The sequence below is a fragment of the Lepus europaeus genome, chromosome X, assembly GCF_033115175.1.
Source record: "Lepus europaeus isolate LE1 chromosome X, mLepTim1.pri, whole genome shotgun sequence".
Classification (NCBI taxonomy): Eukaryota; Metazoa; Chordata; class Mammalia; order Lagomorpha; family Leporidae; genus Lepus; species Lepus europaeus.
The window spans coordinates 92,600,135-92,618,111 of record NC_084850.1 but is presented as its reverse complement, the minus strand read 5'-3'; the positions used below and the strand labels follow the sequence as shown (position 1 = coordinate 92,618,111).

The window sequence follows — 17,977 nt, the reverse complement described above, 5'->3', positions numbered from 1 at the left end:
TGTGGCAGCCATTTGGGGAGTGAACCAGTGGAATAAGGAGTTGGCTCTAACTCTACACTGTGACCATAGGCCTAAGATTGCTGCCCTTCTCTGGTAGCATTTCCAGTCTCTCTCTTCTTGGTAGTGTTAGCAGTAGACTATCAGATTACACAATTTTGCCCTGAGAGGTTCTCTTGGTGGGTATTAAGGGAAGGTTTTAGGAATTTCAGCTACTGAAGGCTTCCAAAGTTTAGAGAAGTCATGGCTATTTGCAAAGGAATGGAAGGCTATCATGGATTATTAATAGAACTTGGTCTGTGGATATGGTAGGAAAACTGTCATGGCCTATACTATGTAAGCTTGAATAGACTTAGAAGATGTACCAAGATGAGCTGATCCAACCAACAGAAAAAGTATGTTGCTGTCCTTCATGTTTGGGAACAAGAAAACCAACCTCGTCTTCTGTGTCTGGAAATAAATCAGCACATGCTACTCATCAAAGTGTGCTTCTGGCAATTATAAGTCCAGGACATAAAGAATTTCGAAATGCATCAGAATCAACCCAGTTGTTTCCTAGCAATACTCTAAGAGATAAATCTTTGCTTTTTTGATGAAGTATTGCCACAGATATTTTTTCCGATATTGTTAAAAAGCTATTCAAGCACCAACACTTCTCAGTAGCTGGAAACTTTTGCTTGGATCTAATCTAAATTCTTTCTGTTCTACAAATCTAATTCTTATTGCTACATTCTCAGCTAAAATATGAAGTTTTCACCAAGGTGTTCAAACTCCCCAATGCCCCTGTGAGTAGAAGTCCTACCTCCCAGTCTAGGACAGAGGCCTGCCACTGGGCAATCTTGTCGATATTCTCCAAACGTCGCTTGCGTTCGTTGATCTGCTGAGTCACATTTCTCATGACAGCTAAAGCAGCTGCTACGTATCTGTAGTCACTGTGAAGACACAAAAGTGCAAGTTGCATGAACCAATGTTTCAGAGAATCAATATGCTAGCTGACAATCCTAACATCCAATCTCCTTTTCTTCCTCTGTATCACAGTCCTGATATTCAGATGACAATATATATCATCTAGAGTAAAAGACTATATTTCTTCTTCTTTGGTTAAGCAAGGATGACTATGTGACTACATTTTGTCCAACAATATGTAAATATGAGTGTTCGACAGGACTTCTGAAAAATCTTCTTTAAGGAAGAAAACATGCCTTTCTTTAGCCCTTAATTCTGATGCCTGGAATAGCTGAAACTCTAGTAATTACCATGAACCATAAGGACAAGGTCTATATCCTATAGGTAGAATATATGAAAGCTGGAAGGAGCCAGTTCTTTGATGACCAGGGAGCCACTATACCCGTCAGAGACCTCCTAATTGCAGACTTATTTCATATGTAAGACATATTCTATCTTTTTCATACTATTTTTGTGTCCTATCTTATATAACCAGACAAGGATCAAAAAGGGAATCTCACACATGGCACAGTCCAGGAAACATAATCATCTCTTTTACTTTCTACATCTAGGGCATCTCTGTTAAAAGTTACTATAAAATATCTCCACATTTCCTACTGCATAATATTAAAAAAAAGCAGAGTCTGAAGACAGACTCCAAGAGCTCAAATCTTAGTTTGGTCATTGAATACTGGTGTGGCCTTTGGCAAGTCTCACTCACTCTCTCATTCAGTTTTCTCATCTGTGAAATGGGTAGAATTATGGTAAAATTCATTGAGGACTTTTTAACAAATTAAATACAATCATTCCATGTAAACTCTTTTAGTCTATAATAAAATGCTAGCAGTATTATTATTACAAATAAAACATTTCTCTAGTAGCGATATCACATGGGATACTTCTTCAAACTCCTGGTCCCAGAAGTATAACCTTCATCCCAGCTTCCTGGGACTTTCAACAGTCCATGTGTTGAGGATTACACCACTTTGTACAGTTTTCACTGCTTGTCTTATCTCATTTCCAATCCAATGGCTCCTATGGAAGGCAGACTGACAGTGAGATCTCAGCCATTCAGTGGAACTACAATAAACTGAGAATGTAAGAGGATGCATTATAGTTCAGTGTTAACACCTTTCCTTAAAGATGCTGGAAATGCCTTGTGGTTATTAATATGCTCATTCTTCTAGCCTGGATTAGAAAGGAGAAAAAAAAATGCACAGGGAAGGAGTTTTAACTGCTAGGGCAGATCCATGTAACTCCTTTTCTTAGTTGACATTCATTGCTCCAAGCTGTGCTCCGCACACCTTTGAGGACCATGGCCCAGAAATGCTGTTGTATTTTATCACCCTCAGGGACAAGTTGGTCACTATACTTCTTAAACCTTTTATTGTGTCTTAAGACAACTCTGTTAGGAAAGCCTGCTTTATTCTGAACCTTAATGAATGTCAGTCATTATCAGTATTTCTTTTAGATCCCATTGCTAACCTGTACTGAGGTTATAACCAACTAATACTTTCTAAGTCTCTTCTAAGCTCGCTGTACAGAAGCTGTACCTCTCTCTGCATGTTCTTTTAAAAATATTTTATTTGTTCGAAAGATAGAGTTACAGAGAGAAAGCAAGAGAAATCTTCCACCCACTGGAACTGCCAGGGCTGGGCCAGAATGAATCCAGGAGCCAGGGGTCTCTTGCTGCTACTTTCCCAGGTGCATTAGGGAGCTGGATCGGAAGTGGAGCAGCCAGGATTCGAACTGGTGCTCATATGTGATGCTGGCGTTAAAAGTGCCAGCTTTACCTGCTGCACCACAGCACCAGCCCTGCTTGTTCTTAAGCTGTAGATTTCTCAGACTCAACTGCAAAGTTTTACATTTGTTCCTGTTACATTGCATCCTTTCAAAGTTACTTGCTCTAGCTTATGGAGGATCTTTTGGACTTTATTACATTGCTGAAGTTTCCATCTCTGACAGGACTGTCATTTAGATGTAGTATAGAGTGAGGACAGAACATCGCTTGCAGTGGAGAAGCTAGTGAAATAAATAAGTACACCTGTTCTTTGTGGCCATTTTTGTTCTCTGGCCTCTCCTTTTTCTGATTTAAGGACATCAGTGCTTTAAGTCACTTTCTGGGAAGTATAGAGCTACACAGTCCAATATGGTAGCCACTAGCCACATTTAGTTAAAATTAAATTACAATAAAATTTTAGTGCCTCAGTTGTTCCAGCTATCTTTCATAGTACCCAATAGCCACACATGGTCAGTAACCACTGTTTTGGACAACACAGATATAGAATATTTACATAATTGGAGAACATTACATTGGATAATGCTGGCATGTGGATTCTTATTACCCTCTGGCTTGACCCCAAGTACTACCCAGCCATGGATTCATCACTGTCACCATCCTATAGTTAGCTGCTTTTCTAACTGCAACTAGAGTAGGAATGCTCCTATCTCTGTCCCACTAGCTTTAGAAGTGGATAAAAGAAGAGAATAACTGTGGTCCAACCTTGACCCTGGTCAAAGGCCCTGGGCCCTCAATGAGGTATGAGTCCTCATCTGCTAATGGAAAGAGTGACAGAAGCAAGATTTTCTAGTTCCAGACATGTGAGCTAACCTTCCTTTTGTGTATAGTCTTCCTTCTTGTCAGCTTAAGAAAGGTGGGGTAAGGGAAATATGTTACTCCTCTACAAGCAAAGGCAGTATTATTCTCCATTTACAACTGCATCTAATCCTCTCCCTCCAAGACTACTCTGACTGCCTATATTTCAGGCCTATTTATCTGACTAATCCTCCAATTGTAGCAGTTTCCAACTGCCTTCAAACTCAAGCTACTCTTGACATGCATGGCAGTACAGCTTCCTGAGGCCTCACTAATGGGTTGGCTATGTCCTGGAGGTACTGCTGGGCCCAACAGGTTACCCTGAGGATGGAGAAAGGTTGTTCTATCTTGTCACTGCCTGAGCTATTCTCTCAACATTCTGGAGCCCAGGAGATGAGAACAGACAGGACCAAGAAGCCAAAGAGCAAGAACGTTTTAAGGCAGGCCTTCCAGTCACAAGATAAAGGAGTATAGGAATTGGCAAATCCTAGGTAGATGACTTGTTCTGCCAGCTCCCACCAAACCCAGTAAAACCTTGTGAAGAAACTAACATAGCTTGAAGTTGTGCTTAAAAATAGCCTTTCTGGGACTCTTAAGCTCAGTTATGCAATATGTAATATACCTAGTAATATTGTCAGTTAATAAGTATGCTTTTTAGAAACCCCTGCTACATTCCAAAGAATGGATAGGTGCAAAGTAGGTAGGTGAGGAGCTGTGATATAAAAACATTTAAGAACCACTCTTTTTTTTTTTTGACAGGCAGAGTGGACAGTGAGAGAGAGAGACAGAGAGAAAGGTCTTCCTTTGCCGTTGGTTCACCCTCCAATGGCCGCCGCGGTAGGCGTGCTGCGACCGGCGCACCGCGCTGATCCGATGGCAGGAGCCAGGGGCTTATCCTGGTCTCCCATGGGGTGCAGGACCCAAGCACTTGGGCCATCCTCCACTGCACTCCCTGGCCACAGCAGAGAGCTGTCCTGGAAGAGGGGCAACCAGACAGGATCGGTGCCCCAAAAGGGACTAGAACACGGTGTGCCGGTGCCGCAAGTCGGAGGATTAGCCTAGTGAGCCGCGGTGCCGGCCTAAGAACCACTCTTTGAATGTCTAGGTTTCAGGACTATTTGTCTGAAGGCTGTTTCTTGGAGATTTAGGTACATGTGTCACTTTTGCTGGTCCCTTAGCACCACGCAGTGTAACTGTGGAGGTCATTTGGGCTCATGATATCATAGGCTGATAGAACTTGAATGCTTACAACAGACTGGCTCACAAACCTACCTGGGCACAGAGATTTCCTTGAGCTTTTTGAAAAGAAAATTCCCAGATCACTGCTCATGCTTCATGCACCTGTGTTACTACATACTTGTTCTGTATCTTTTCCCTTCCTAAGCCTTAGTCTTTCCAACCATAGAGTGAGACAATCTGACAAAAAGAAAGGTTTGTAGTCTAGGTACCATATATATTTTCTATTTTTCATTTTTAAATATCTTACTATTAGTGGGAGGTTCTTCAATATCCTACAAGACTTCACAAGAAAATATAGCTTTATAAGATTTGGACCTAGGTTCTGGCAATGGGATACATTAAATCTGCTCAAGCAGGATTTAGTCACCTGCAAATTTCAAATCTAATGAACATGCTCATTGACCCCCAGTTAGTAAACTGCCTCAGGGAAGAGAGAACAGGGTCCTCCTTGACAAAGTCCTGCCTCACTTGTCTCCCTCACAGTCAACAGGTCATGGAAGGCAGAGCTATCACTGGCCTTGGTTAATCACATAAATAGAAGAGTCCAGTGCCATGGCATTTGAGTTAAAATTTGAAATTTGCCTTGGGCTCCAGAACCACTTAAACACATGATCCAGAATCTCAAAAAGTAGCAATTTCAACTCAAAAATGAATGCAGGGATTTCCCAAGAAGTTTGACACAAACCAAACCAGCTAATCCACACCCATGGCCTTATGCATCCAGATCTGGAAGCCAGCCCCAAGGAAACCATGTGTCAAATGGAAGCAAGTAGATTAAGAATCAGTCTAGGATGGCGCCATGGCTCACTTGGTTAATCCTCCGCCTACGGCGCCGGCACCCTGGGTTCTAGTCCCGTTTGGGGCACCAGGTACTAGTCCCGGTTGCTCCTCTTCCAGTTCAGCTCTCTGCTGTGACCTGGGAGGGCAGCATAAGATGGACCAAGTGCTTGGGTCCATGCACCCACATCTCAGACCGGGAGGAAGCACCCGGCTCCTGGCTCAGATCGGCACAGTGCCAGCCATTGAGGCCATTAGGGAAGTGAACCAACAGGGGCCGACGCCGCGGCTCACTAGGCTAATCCTCCGACTTGCGGCGCCGGCACACCGGGTTCTAGTCCCGGTCAGGGCTCCGGATTCTGTCCCGGTTGCCCCTCTTCCAGGCCAGCTCTCTGCTGTGGCCAGGAAGTGCAGTGGAGGATGGCCCAAGTGCTCGGGTCCTGCACCCCATGGGAGACCAGGAGAAGCACCTGGCTCCTGCCATCGGATCAGTGTGGTGCGCCGGCCGCAGCGCGCCTACTGCGGCGGCCATTGGAGGGTGAACCAACGGCAAAAGGAAGACCTTTCTCTCTGTCTCTCTCTCTCACTGTCCACTCTGCCTGTCAAAAAAAAAAAAAAAGGAAGTGAACCAACAGAAGGAAGACCTTTCTGTCTCTCACTGTCTATAACTCCACATGTCAAATAAAAAGAAAAAAAAAGGAATCAGCCTAAAAGCTAAACGAAATTGAGCAAAGATCTAGGTTCCTATTCTTCTTGAAGTGTTTAGTTTTTATTTTTTTTATTTTTTATTTTTGACAGGCAGAGTGGACAGTGAGAGAGAGAGAGACAGAGAGAAAGGTCTTCCTTTTTCCACTGGTTCATCCCCCAATGGCCGCTGCGGCCGGCGCACTGTGGCCAGCGCACTGCGCTGATCTGAAGCCAGGAGCCAGGTGCTTCTCCTGGTCTCCCATGCAGGTGCAGGGCCTAAGGACTTGGGCCATCCTCCACTGCACTCCAGGGCCACATCAGAGAGCTGGACTGGAAGAGGAGCAACCGGGACAGAATCCGACACCCCTACTGGGGCTAGAATCCGGTGTGCTGGCGCCGCAGGCAGAGGATTAGCCTATTGAGCCATGGCGCCAGCCTGAAGTGTTAAGTTTGAAGAAGAGAGCTAACAACTAAGCTAAAGAATCTAAGATCAGGGATTTAACATCAACTAAAGGCAAGTCATAAAAAGTCTGGGGGCTCTAGGTTATTAAGAAAAGGTAAATTTTGGGACAGCTGATTGTAGACCATTCCTATTATTGTCAATTATTCCCATCATGTACTTTACTGGTAGGAGATGAGGAGTATCATTTCCATTCAGTGTGAGGCAAGATCCTTGGTCCTTGTTGGGTTGGTTTTCTTTAAAATACATTTAAAACTAAAAAAAAAAAACTGTGGTAGAACTCTGAAGTCAATCTTTCCCCATTATATTCTGGGACTAAGGGAAAGACACAGTTGGGGTAAGGAATAGAGGGTTAAAAAGGCTAAAGAAGATCAGGAATATAGCTTTGCAGAACAACCTAGGGTCAGTACAAGTTGGGTAAGTTTTTACCAGGGCATTTGAGTCCATCAAGCAGAATGGAATATGTAGTTGAACACTTACTATATCCGGATTGATTCTTTTAACTGAACTCAAGACTAAGGACTAAGTTATAAGCTCTCTGAAGATAGGTTCTAAGCTGTACAATGATGATGATGCAGACTTATTTTGTGTGCATACCCATTTACAACTTTAAGAATAATTCTCAAAAGCAACTCCCCCCAACAGCCTTGTGAAGTAAGCATCCTTGTGAAGTATCATCCTATTCTCCAGATAGGTTAAGCTAGAAAAGGCAAAAGGACACATTTTCAATAAGCACCAACATGTAGAGGAACCTCACTCCTGCCTCCCTCAATCTCTTACCTGTGGTCTTGGGCAGTATACTTGAGAAGTTCAGCCAACTGTAAAGGATACTTGCAGATCTTCTGTACTGGAGTCAAAAGAAAACCATCGATAGCAATGTCAATCATCTGCTGCAGTAGGCGGCAAGCCTCAAAAAAGTGCTGGTAGCGGCTATCCTTCATCAGCTTGGAGAGCTCCATGCACGCATCCAGGTGGTTGTTACAATACTCAGAATATATCCAGAATCCATCTTGCTGGGGGCAGAGGAAAAAAGGAAAAGAAATAAATACTGAGAACCTCAAAATAAGTCTTCAAGTAATGGAATGATCCTGTTCTAATGTAGGAATATTAGATTAAGAATATCAATTGTTCTTTTTTAAGATTTATTTATTTATTTAAAAGGCAGAATTACAGAGAGGCAGAGGCAGAGAGTCTTCCATCTGCTGGTTCACTCCCCAAATGGCCGCAACAGCCAAAGCTGAGCTGATCCAAAGCCAGGAGCCAGGAGCTTCTTCCAAGTCTCCCACGTGGGTACAGAGGCCCAAGGACTTGGGCCATCTTCCACTGCTTTCCCAGGTGCCTTAGAAGGGAGCTGGACTGGAAGTGGAGCAGCCGGGACTCAAACCAGTGCCCATATGGGATGCCAGCACTACAGGTGACACCTTTATCCACTACACCACAGTGCCGGCCCAAAATGTCAATTATTCTTAAATTTATTCATACTTTAATAATAAAAATATCAAAAGAAAATATTAGCTAACTAGATAAACTGAGTTCATACAGAAAAGCCAAATAAATAGAAACGATCTGGAAATTCTAGAAAAGAAAGGTAATAAAGCCCTAATGAGAATGAGATACAGCGTGGATCACTAGGCTAATCCTCCGCCTCGGTGCCGGCACCCCGGGTTCTAGTCCCAGTTGGGGCGCCGGTTCTGTCCCGGTTGCTCCTCTTCCAGTCCAGCTCTCTGCTGTGGCCTGGGAAGGCAGTGGAAGATGGCCCAAGTGCTTGGGCCCTGCACCCGCATGGGAGACCAGGAGGAGCACCTGGCTCCTGGCTTCAGATAGGCACAGCGCGCCGGCCGTAGCAGCCATTTTGGGGGGTGAACCAACAGAAAAGGAAGACCTTTCTCTCTCTCTCTCTCTTTCTCTCTCTGCCTGTCAAAAAATAAAAAAAAACTCTGCTATTGAGTCATAAAAGAGATATATTAGAGATTCCACTTCTGGCAATGGCAGGTATGTTGTTTCACACACACCCTGCCACTGAGAACAGTTAGAAAATCTAAAAAAAAAAAAATAGTAAAATCTGTATGGAAAATATCACATCATCCAGCACTTCAACTCATCTGCACAAAATATCCCTTAAGAAATGTACCTTGGCCGGTGCCGCAGCTCAATAGGCTAATCCTCCGCCTGCGGCGCCGGCACACCAGGTTCTAGTCTGGGTCGGGGCACCGGATTCTGTCCCGGTTGCCCCTCTTCCAGGCCAGCTCTCTGCTGTGGCCAGGGAGTGCAGTGGAGGATGGCCCAAGTGCTTGGGCCTTGTACCCCATGGGAGACCAGGAGAAGCACCTGGCTCCTGGCTTCGGATCAGCGCAGTGCGCTGGTCACAGCGGCCATTGGAGGGTGAACCAATGGCAAAAGGAAGACCTTTCTCTCTGTCTCTCTCTCACTGTCCACTCTGCCTGTCAAAAAAAGAGAAATGTACTTTGAAGCTATGTAGGAATAAGGTCAATATTAATGCAAATTATATACGAATGGCTAAAGGGGAAAATGTATGAGTGCATGTATGTATAAAAATGATGCAATGTTGGGCCAGCACTGTGGTGTAGTGTGTGAGGCCGCCACCTGCAGTGCCGGCATCGCATATAGGTGCTAGTTTGAGTCTCAGTTGCTCCACTTCTGATCCAGCTCTCTGCTGTGGCACAGGAAGGCAGTGGAGGATGCCCCAGGTCCTTGGGCCCCTGCACCCACGTGGGATACTCTGAGGAGGCTCTGTCTGGGGAGTGAACCAGTGGATGGAAGACCTTTTCTCTACCTCTATATCTGCCTCTGCCTCTCTGTAACTCTGCCTTTCAAATCAATCAAATAAATCTTTAAAAATATTCAGTGTTAACAATACATGGATCTAGGTAAATGGGATATGAGTATTCATTGTACTGCCCTCACATTTCAACTTTTCTGCAAGTTTGAAATTACTACCAAGTAAATTTTTTTAATATCCTTTGAATTTTTCTTATACATTGTGCAGTATTCAATAAAATAATTTCAAAAAATAAAAAAATAACTGCTACACAAGAATACAAAACATGGGGAAAAAACAACAGAAACAATAGGCAACAGAAATTGAATGGCAAAAAAATAAGAGAGTAATCACAAATATACCATTTTTAAACAGTGAAACAGTAAACAAAGAGAATGATGCACTATGATTAGGAGGGATTTATCCCAATTCACATCACACAATTAAAGGATAAAAATCGCACAATCATTTCAATAGATACAGAGTAAGTATTTGAGAAAACATAATTATGATAAAAGCCATGAGAAAACTAGGAATAAAAAGAAACTATTTCAATGTAATAAATGACAAACCAAAACTAATAAATTCTCAGTGGTGAAATACTGAATGCATGCCCCTAAGATCAGCAACAAGGCTAAGATTCTGCCTCTTATCATTTCTAGTTAACGCTGTACTCTATTTCCTGGCCAATGCAGTAAGACATAAAATAGATAGCATATAGATTTAAAAGATTATATTATTATGTATGTATTAAATCATAAGAAATCCACAAAAATTAGAATTAGTGAGTTTAGTAATATGCCAGGATACACAATGTACAAAAGTCAAAGTATTTCTATACAGCAAAAACTATAGGAAAATGAAAATGTAAAATACTATTTACAAAAGCATAAAAACCCATTAACTGCTCAGAAGTCAGTATTTAGGTAGAGGATATTGGCAAGATGGCAGATTAAAAGGCCAGCCTTCCTTTCCTCTACAAAGAGGAACAATTCAACAGCTATCCATGAACAAAAAAATAATTCTGGAAGAGTTTAGTAGTCTGTTTAAGACATAGCAAGGGCCACTGTTACGATGCAGTGGATTAAACTGCCACTTGTGATAATGGTATTCTATATTGGAGCACCAATTTGTGCCCTGACTACTCTGCTTCTGATCCAGCTCCCTGTTAACGTGCATGGGAAAGAAGGAAAAGATGGCCCAAGTACTTGGGCTCTTGTCAGTCACGTGGGCTAACTTGATGGAGTTCTGAGCTCCCAGCTTCAGCCTCAACCTGGACCAACCCAAGCCACAAGTGAACTAGCAAATGGAATCTCTCTCTGTCTCTGTGTGTGTGTCTCTGTCTCTGTCTCTCTATTTCTCTCCCCAACTCTACTAATCTGACCTTCAAATAAAATAATCCTTAAAAAGTAAAAAACTCGAAGCAACACAGTGGAAGGAAAAAAAAAATAACCATGCAAAAAAGAGTAGGAAGAAGGGTTTCATTTTGTCATTATCACCTCATTCTTCAAGCCAGCACTGCTGAGCATACAGAAGGAATTCTATGGCTCTATGTCCCCCTTGAAGGGAAAATGAGACTAGGGTAAACAACAAATTTCTCAAGCTTTCTGGGATACTGCCCAAATGACCAGCTGTACTTTCACTCCAACCAAATCTCTGGGGGAGGGGGGATTTGGCATAGTTGAGACATATGGAGACTGTGGGGAATATGGAAGAGAGATGGGCTTTATTAGTATCAGCCAGGCAGCGGAATCACTGAGACCCTCAGCAGATCTTTCTATAGGGAACCTCAGTAGCCCTCATGGCCTCAGGTACGCCTCACAGCTTTCACAACCAAGGTTTCCTCCTCAGTGTTCACAACGACAGAGTCCAGTACCTTGTTTTGCAGTGGACTCTAGAAACTTTCACTGCTGAGAAAAACAACTGCTAGCAAAGCAGCAACAGACCCCTGTAGCCTATGCTATACAGGTCTCCACAATATTTTTTGCCTACAGAGTTTTCAGGGACCTGAGGCATGTCTTCCCTTTCTCACTTACTTCCTTAAGCCAGAAACAGTTTTTGGATTGCTGTTGCACCTGCGGTTTCTCTAGTCCAGGGACCAAGTCCCACAGCCTTCACATTCTCTAGATCCCTGATCAAGAAGCCCTCTTCATCACCTGATCTGGAAGCTACCTGAGATATTCCTACCACAGGCACCCCAAATCAAGGATCCAGCCCACAAGCCTTTTCATTCTCTGGATGTCATGACACCACCCCCCTTCTCCCTGGATACATCTCAGTTGCTGTGTCTTTGGGTGCTCTGGCCCAGTAGCCCAGCACAACTACTATGTATGTCCAAAAACAGACTCAGGGCCTTTCACTGTGGGCTCTGGCCCCACAACCATGCACAATCCAAGCAGACTGATGAAACCAGATTATAGCACACTGCTAGCTCTGGTCTCCACAGCTGTGAATACATAAGCATCTGGCCTTATCATTCAGTGTCAGCCCTCATCACTGTGTTTACACCCATTACTGGTCCATGGAGCTATGCAGACATTGACATCACCAACTTGGACCTGCAGCTGTCCACAGATAGAAAGCTTGGTCCTTATAATTGGCCCAAAGTTGATCTCTGCAACCATGCTTCCAGACCTCATCACCACCTAGCAGTTGCCCTTACCCATTGCCACTAACCTCAGTCCTTACCACCTTGAACAAACCCACAGCTGGCTACCGCTACCCATGCATATGCTTTTACATAGCCTCTCCAAGTAGAATGTAGGCACAATACTGATACTGCCTTCCAATGCTACTGGACCCAAAGGAAGAGCTGAGAACCCTACAGTTCTTACAACTATGGTGGGTTTCTTTCCCCAGCTCTTAGAGTTGCCAAATCTACAGATCATAGCTGCCAAGCCAAGAAGACACAATTTTTCACACATTGAATCACTACATGGCTCCCACAAATAGTGCCAAATGACACTATATCTGATGTCACAATATGCCCCACCATGCCTTCACAGCCTCCATCCCCTTCAGAGGAAGGAATTTCCTTATCCAAGTGAGTTCATAAAGTCTGGAAGAGATATCTGCTTATTGAAAATTATAGGCAACTTTGCAACACAGCAAAGATCAAGAAGACTCAGGGACAATGACACCACTAAAGGAACACAATGAACTTCCAATAACTGATCCCCAAAACTGAAGATCCATGAACTGCCTAGGAATTTCAAACAACTGTTCTAAAGGAGCCCAGTGAATTAAAAAAAAAAAAAAAACAAGGGTAAACAGACAAAATCAGAAAACAATACAAGAACAAAATTAAACACTAAACAAAGAAAAAGAAAACATTAAAAAGAACAAAACAGAATTTGGGGACCAAAGAATAGAATGACTGAGTTTAAAAAATACAAAACAGTACTTCAACAAAAAATTAGCTCAAATAGGAAAAATAAGAACTATAAGATTATTTAAAATCTTCCAATCAGAAGAGAAAAAGGAAAACAAAATAAAAAGGAATGAAGAAAGCCTAACAAGATTTATGGAACACAACTGAGAGTTAAGATTTGGAAAATTCAGAACAGAGAAAGGGGAAATGGTAAGTAGATTTAAATCAATGTCTGAAAACTTCCCAAATTTGGGAAAATTATGAACAGTCAGGCAAAGGAAGCCCAGAGATCTCAAGTCAAACTTAAGTAATAGAAAAGTTCATCAATAAATATCGTAAGGGCTGGCGCTGTGACGTAGTAAGTAAAGCTATGGTCTGTGACGCAGGCATCCCATATGAGCACTGGTTTGAGATCCAGCTGCTCCACTTCTGATCCAGATCCTTGCTAATGTGCCTGGAAAAGCAGCAGAAGAGGGCCCAGGTGCTTGGGCCCCTGCACCCATGTGGGAGACCAGGAAGAAGCTCTTAGATCCTGGCTTCAGCCTGGTCCAGCACCAGCTGCGGTAGCCATGTGGGAAGTGAACCAGTGGATGGAAGATATTTCTCTCTCTCTCTCTTTCTGTAACTCTGCCTTTCAGATAAATCTATAAATCTTTAAAAAAGACATACTGTAATACAATTATCAAAAATCAAAGACAAAAATCTCCCTGATGAATACAGATGTAAAAATTCACAACAAAATATTAGAAAAAATTGAATCCAACAGAATAGCAAAATGATCATACAGAATGATAGGTGAGATTTATCCCAGAGATGCAAGGACAGTTCAACATTCAAAAATCGAGAAATGTAATAAGTCATACAAACATAGTGAAGAACAAAAGCATATGATAATCCCAATAGATGCAGAACAAGCATTGGATACAATTCAACATCCCCCCAAGATAAAAACTCAACAAATTAGGTGTAGAAGGAATACATTTCAAAACAATAAAGACTATATATGAAAAGCCCATGAACAATATCAGACTGAATGGGGAAAAGCTAAACGTGTTTCCCTTAAGAACTGGAATAAGAAAAGGATGTCTACTTCCACCACTATTATTCAGCATTATATTATAAATATAAGCAATAGCAATTAGGAAAAACAGAGAAAAAGCATGCAAAATGGAAAGGAGGATATCAAAATACCCATGTTTGCAGATGACATGATTTTAGGCATGGCAAAACCTATGTAATCCATAAAAAACTGACAAATTCCATCAAGCTGCAGGATCCAAAATCAATGTAAAGAACAGTACTCTATACCAATAATGAAATTGTGGGAAGAGAAATCAAGAAAAAAATCCTATTCATAATAATTATAGAACAATAAAATATTCAGGAATAAATTCAACCAAAGAAGTAAAATATCTCTACAATGAAAATTATAAAGCACTAATGAAAGAGAAGAGAGGACAAACAAAAAAGAAAGATATTCCCTGTTAATGGATTGGAAGAATTAGCATTGTTAAAACATGCATACTTCACAAAGCAATCTATAGATTTAATGCATTCCCCATCAACATACCAATGACATTATTTACAAGAATTCAAAAATCTAAAATTCATATGGAACCATAAAAGATCCAGAACATCATGCTGAGTGAATTAAGCCAGTCCCAAAGAGAAAAATATCATTTGTTTTCCCTGATCGGTGACAACTGAGCGCCAAAGGGGAAACCTGTTGAAGTGAAATGGACACTATAAGCAACAATGAACTGATCAGCTCCTGTCCTGACTTTAGATGTACAATGTAATACTTTATCCTTTTTAGTATTTGTTGTTGTTGTTGTTGTTCTAGTACTATTGGTTGAACTCAATAATTAACACACAATTATTCTTAGGAGTTTAAATTTTAACTGAAAAGTGATCCCTGTTAAATCTAAGAGTGGAAAAAGAGAGGGAGGAGATGAACAATTTGGAACATGCTCAATCGGACTGGCCGCAAATGGTGGAGTTAGAAATGTGCCAGGGGATTCCAACACAATCCCATCAAGATGGCATGTACCAATGCCATCGCACTAGTCCAAGTGATCAATTTCAGCTCACAATTGATAGCTCTGATAGGTCTAAGAGTCAAAGAGATCACACAAACAAGACAAGTATCTGCTAATACTAACTGATAGAATCAAAAAGGGAGAGAAAGATCCAACATGGGAAGTGGGATACACAGCAGACTCATAGAATGGCAGATGTCCTAAACAACACTCTGGCCTCAGAATCAGCCCTCAAGGCATTCGGATCTGGCGGAAGAGCCCATGAGAGTATAGCAGGCATGGAAAGCCAAGATATCATGGGAAAAAAAAAAAAAGACCTAAATGAATGATCTCTGTGAGTGAGATCCCAGTGGAAAGAACGGGGCCATCAAAGAAGGAGGTACCTTTCTTTGAAGGGAGGAGAGAACTTCCACTTTGACTATAACCCTATCGGAATAAGATCAAAGTCAGCGAACTCTAAAGGCTTCCATAACCCTGGCAACTCATGACTAGAGCCTAGGGAGATTACTGACGCCATGAACAGGAGTGTCAAATTGTTAAATCAGCAACAGGAGTCACTGTGTACTTACATCCCATGTGGGATCTGTCCCTAATGTGTCGTCTAAAGCGAAGTGATGCTATAACTAGTACTGAAACAGTATTTTTATACTTTGCGTTTCTGTGTGGGCACAAACTGATGAGGTCTTTACTAATTACATACTGAAGTGATCTTCTGTATATAAAGAGAATTGGAAATGAAAAAAAACAACCTGGTGTTAAAATGGAAATGGCATAGAAAATTAATTAATTTGAAAAAAAATTATGTAGGATCTCTGTCTTTAATGTGCTGTACATTGCTATTTAATGCTATAATTAGTAATCCAATGTAGTTTTTTCACTTTATGTTGCTATATGGGCAAAATGTTGAAATCTTTACCTAATATATACTAAACTGATCTTCTGTATACAAAGAGAATTGAAAATGAATCTTTACATGAATGGAAGGGGAAAGGGAGCGGGAAAGGGGAGGGTTGCGGGCGGGAGGGAAGTTATGGGAGGGGGGAAGCCATTGTAACCCATAAGCTATACTTTGGAAATTTATATTCATTAAATAAAAGTTTAATAAAAAAAAGATCCAGAATATCAAAGCAATCCTGAGCAAAATGATAATAATAAAAATAAAGCTGGAAGCATCAGAATACTTTACTTCACGGTATTCTACAAAGCTATATTAATAAAAGACATGGTATTGGCAAAAAATTGACACACTGATCAACAGAAAAGAACAGAGAACTCAGAAATTAATCTTCACATGTATAGCAAACATATCACTGACAAAAGTGCCAAGAACAACAGTCTCTTCAATAATTGTAGAAGAATAAAATTAGATCAATACCTCTCACCACATAGAAATTAACTCCTGATGGACCAAAGGCCTAAACATAAAATCTGAAACTATGAAATTGCTAGAAGAGTAATATGAAAAAAAGTATATTAAACAAAAGCAAAACTAAACAAATAAGACTATACCAAGAAGTTTCAGCACAACAAGGGAAACAAAAGAGTGAAGAGAACTGACAAAATGGAAGAACACATTTGTAAGCTGTTCACCTGAGAAAGGATACAGAATTTACAAGGAACTCAAAAAATTCAACAACAAAAAATTCACCAGTTTCAACCAAGAAATGGGCTGAGGATGTGAAAGAATTTGTATTCAAAAGAATACAAATAGCCAACAAATATATGAAAAAATGCCTGGGGTTGGCGTTGTGACATAGCAAGTCAAGCTATTGCCTATGACACCGACATCCCATGTAGGCACCCGTTCAAGCCCTGGCTGCTCCACTTAAGACTCAGCTTCTTGCTAATATACCTGAGAAAGCAGCAGGGGATGCCCCAAGTGCTTGGGCTCTTGCACCCATGTGAGAGTCCTGGAAGAAACTCCTGGCTCCTGGCTTCAGGCCTAGTCCTAGCCATTGTGGCCATTTGGGGAGTGAAACAGTGGATGGAGGACCTCTCTCTGTCTCTCTCTTTCTCTCTGTCTCTCTCTCTCTCTCTAAGCTGCCTTTCAAATAAATAAATCTTAAAAAAAGAATAAGAAAAATGCTCAGTACCACTAACCAACAGGGAAATGCAAATCAAAACTGTAATGAGATGTCATATCACCCCAGCTAGAATGGCTTCAACAACAAGGTAAAAAATAACAAATGCTGCCAAAGATGTGCAGAAAGGGGAACTCATATATACTGTTGGTGGGAATATAAATTAATATAGCCACTGTGGAAAACAGTGTGGAGATTTCTTTTAAAATGCACATAGAATTGTCATATGATTCAGCAATCCTACTATTGGGTATATAGTCAAAAGAATGAAATAATTTTATCAGAGATACCTGAACAACTACATTTATTGAAGCACTATTCACAATAGCTAAAATATGGAATCAAAGTGTCCATCCAAAAATGAAGACATGAAGAAAAATTGGTATATATACACAATGGAATCTTATTCAGCAATATAAATAATTAAATCCTATAATTTACAGCAAAATGGATGGAAATGGAGGACATTCTATGAGGTGAAATAAGCTAGATCTAGACAAATACTAAATGTTCATCTTAATATTCAAACTTAAAAAAAAGTTAATATGAAAGAAGAACAGTAATTACTAGAGATTTGGAGAGTAGAAGGAGGTTGGAACACAGGCACCAAATCACAGTTATATAGATTGGCTAAATTCTTAGTGTTGCAAAGCACAGTGGCATTATTATAGGTCACAATAACCTATTATATACTTTCGCAGCAAGTTGGAGAGAGGAGCTCCAAGGCTTCAAATTTACAGTAATGACAAAGAGACGGAAGCATTAGTTATCCTGAATTGATTGGAACACATTATATACATATACTGAAATGTCACAATGTACCTTATAACCATGTACAACTACTATTAATCTAAAGTTCTTGGAAATGTTTTTTGTCTTAGATTTTGTTTCAAAGATTTACTTATTCATATGAAAGGCAGAGCCAGAGAGAGGGAGACAGACAGAAAGAGAGAGATCTACCATCTGCTAATTCTCGCCCTAAATTGCCACAATGGCCAGAGCTGGGC

At 41.2% G+C, this 17,977-nt stretch overlaps 1 protein-coding gene across 2 annotated transcripts in view; it reads right to left on the bottom strand.

Moving 5' to 3' along the window:
* ARHGEF9 (Cdc42 guanine nucleotide exchange factor 9) overlaps nucleotides 1–17,977 on the bottom strand; it is a 137,604-nt gene that overhangs the window by 39,539 nt on the left and 80,088 nt on the right. For both annotated transcript variants that reach the window (XM_062183233.1, XM_062183234.1), the window contains exons 5-6: nucleotides 7,482–7,714; nucleotides 800–929 (exon numbers count right to left, since the gene is read on the bottom strand). In XM_062183233.1, coding sequence (XP_062039217.1) covers nucleotides 800–929; nucleotides 7,482–7,714 — 363 coding nt within the window. The remainder of the gene's footprint in view (nucleotides 1–799; nucleotides 930–7,481; nucleotides 7,715–17,977) is intronic.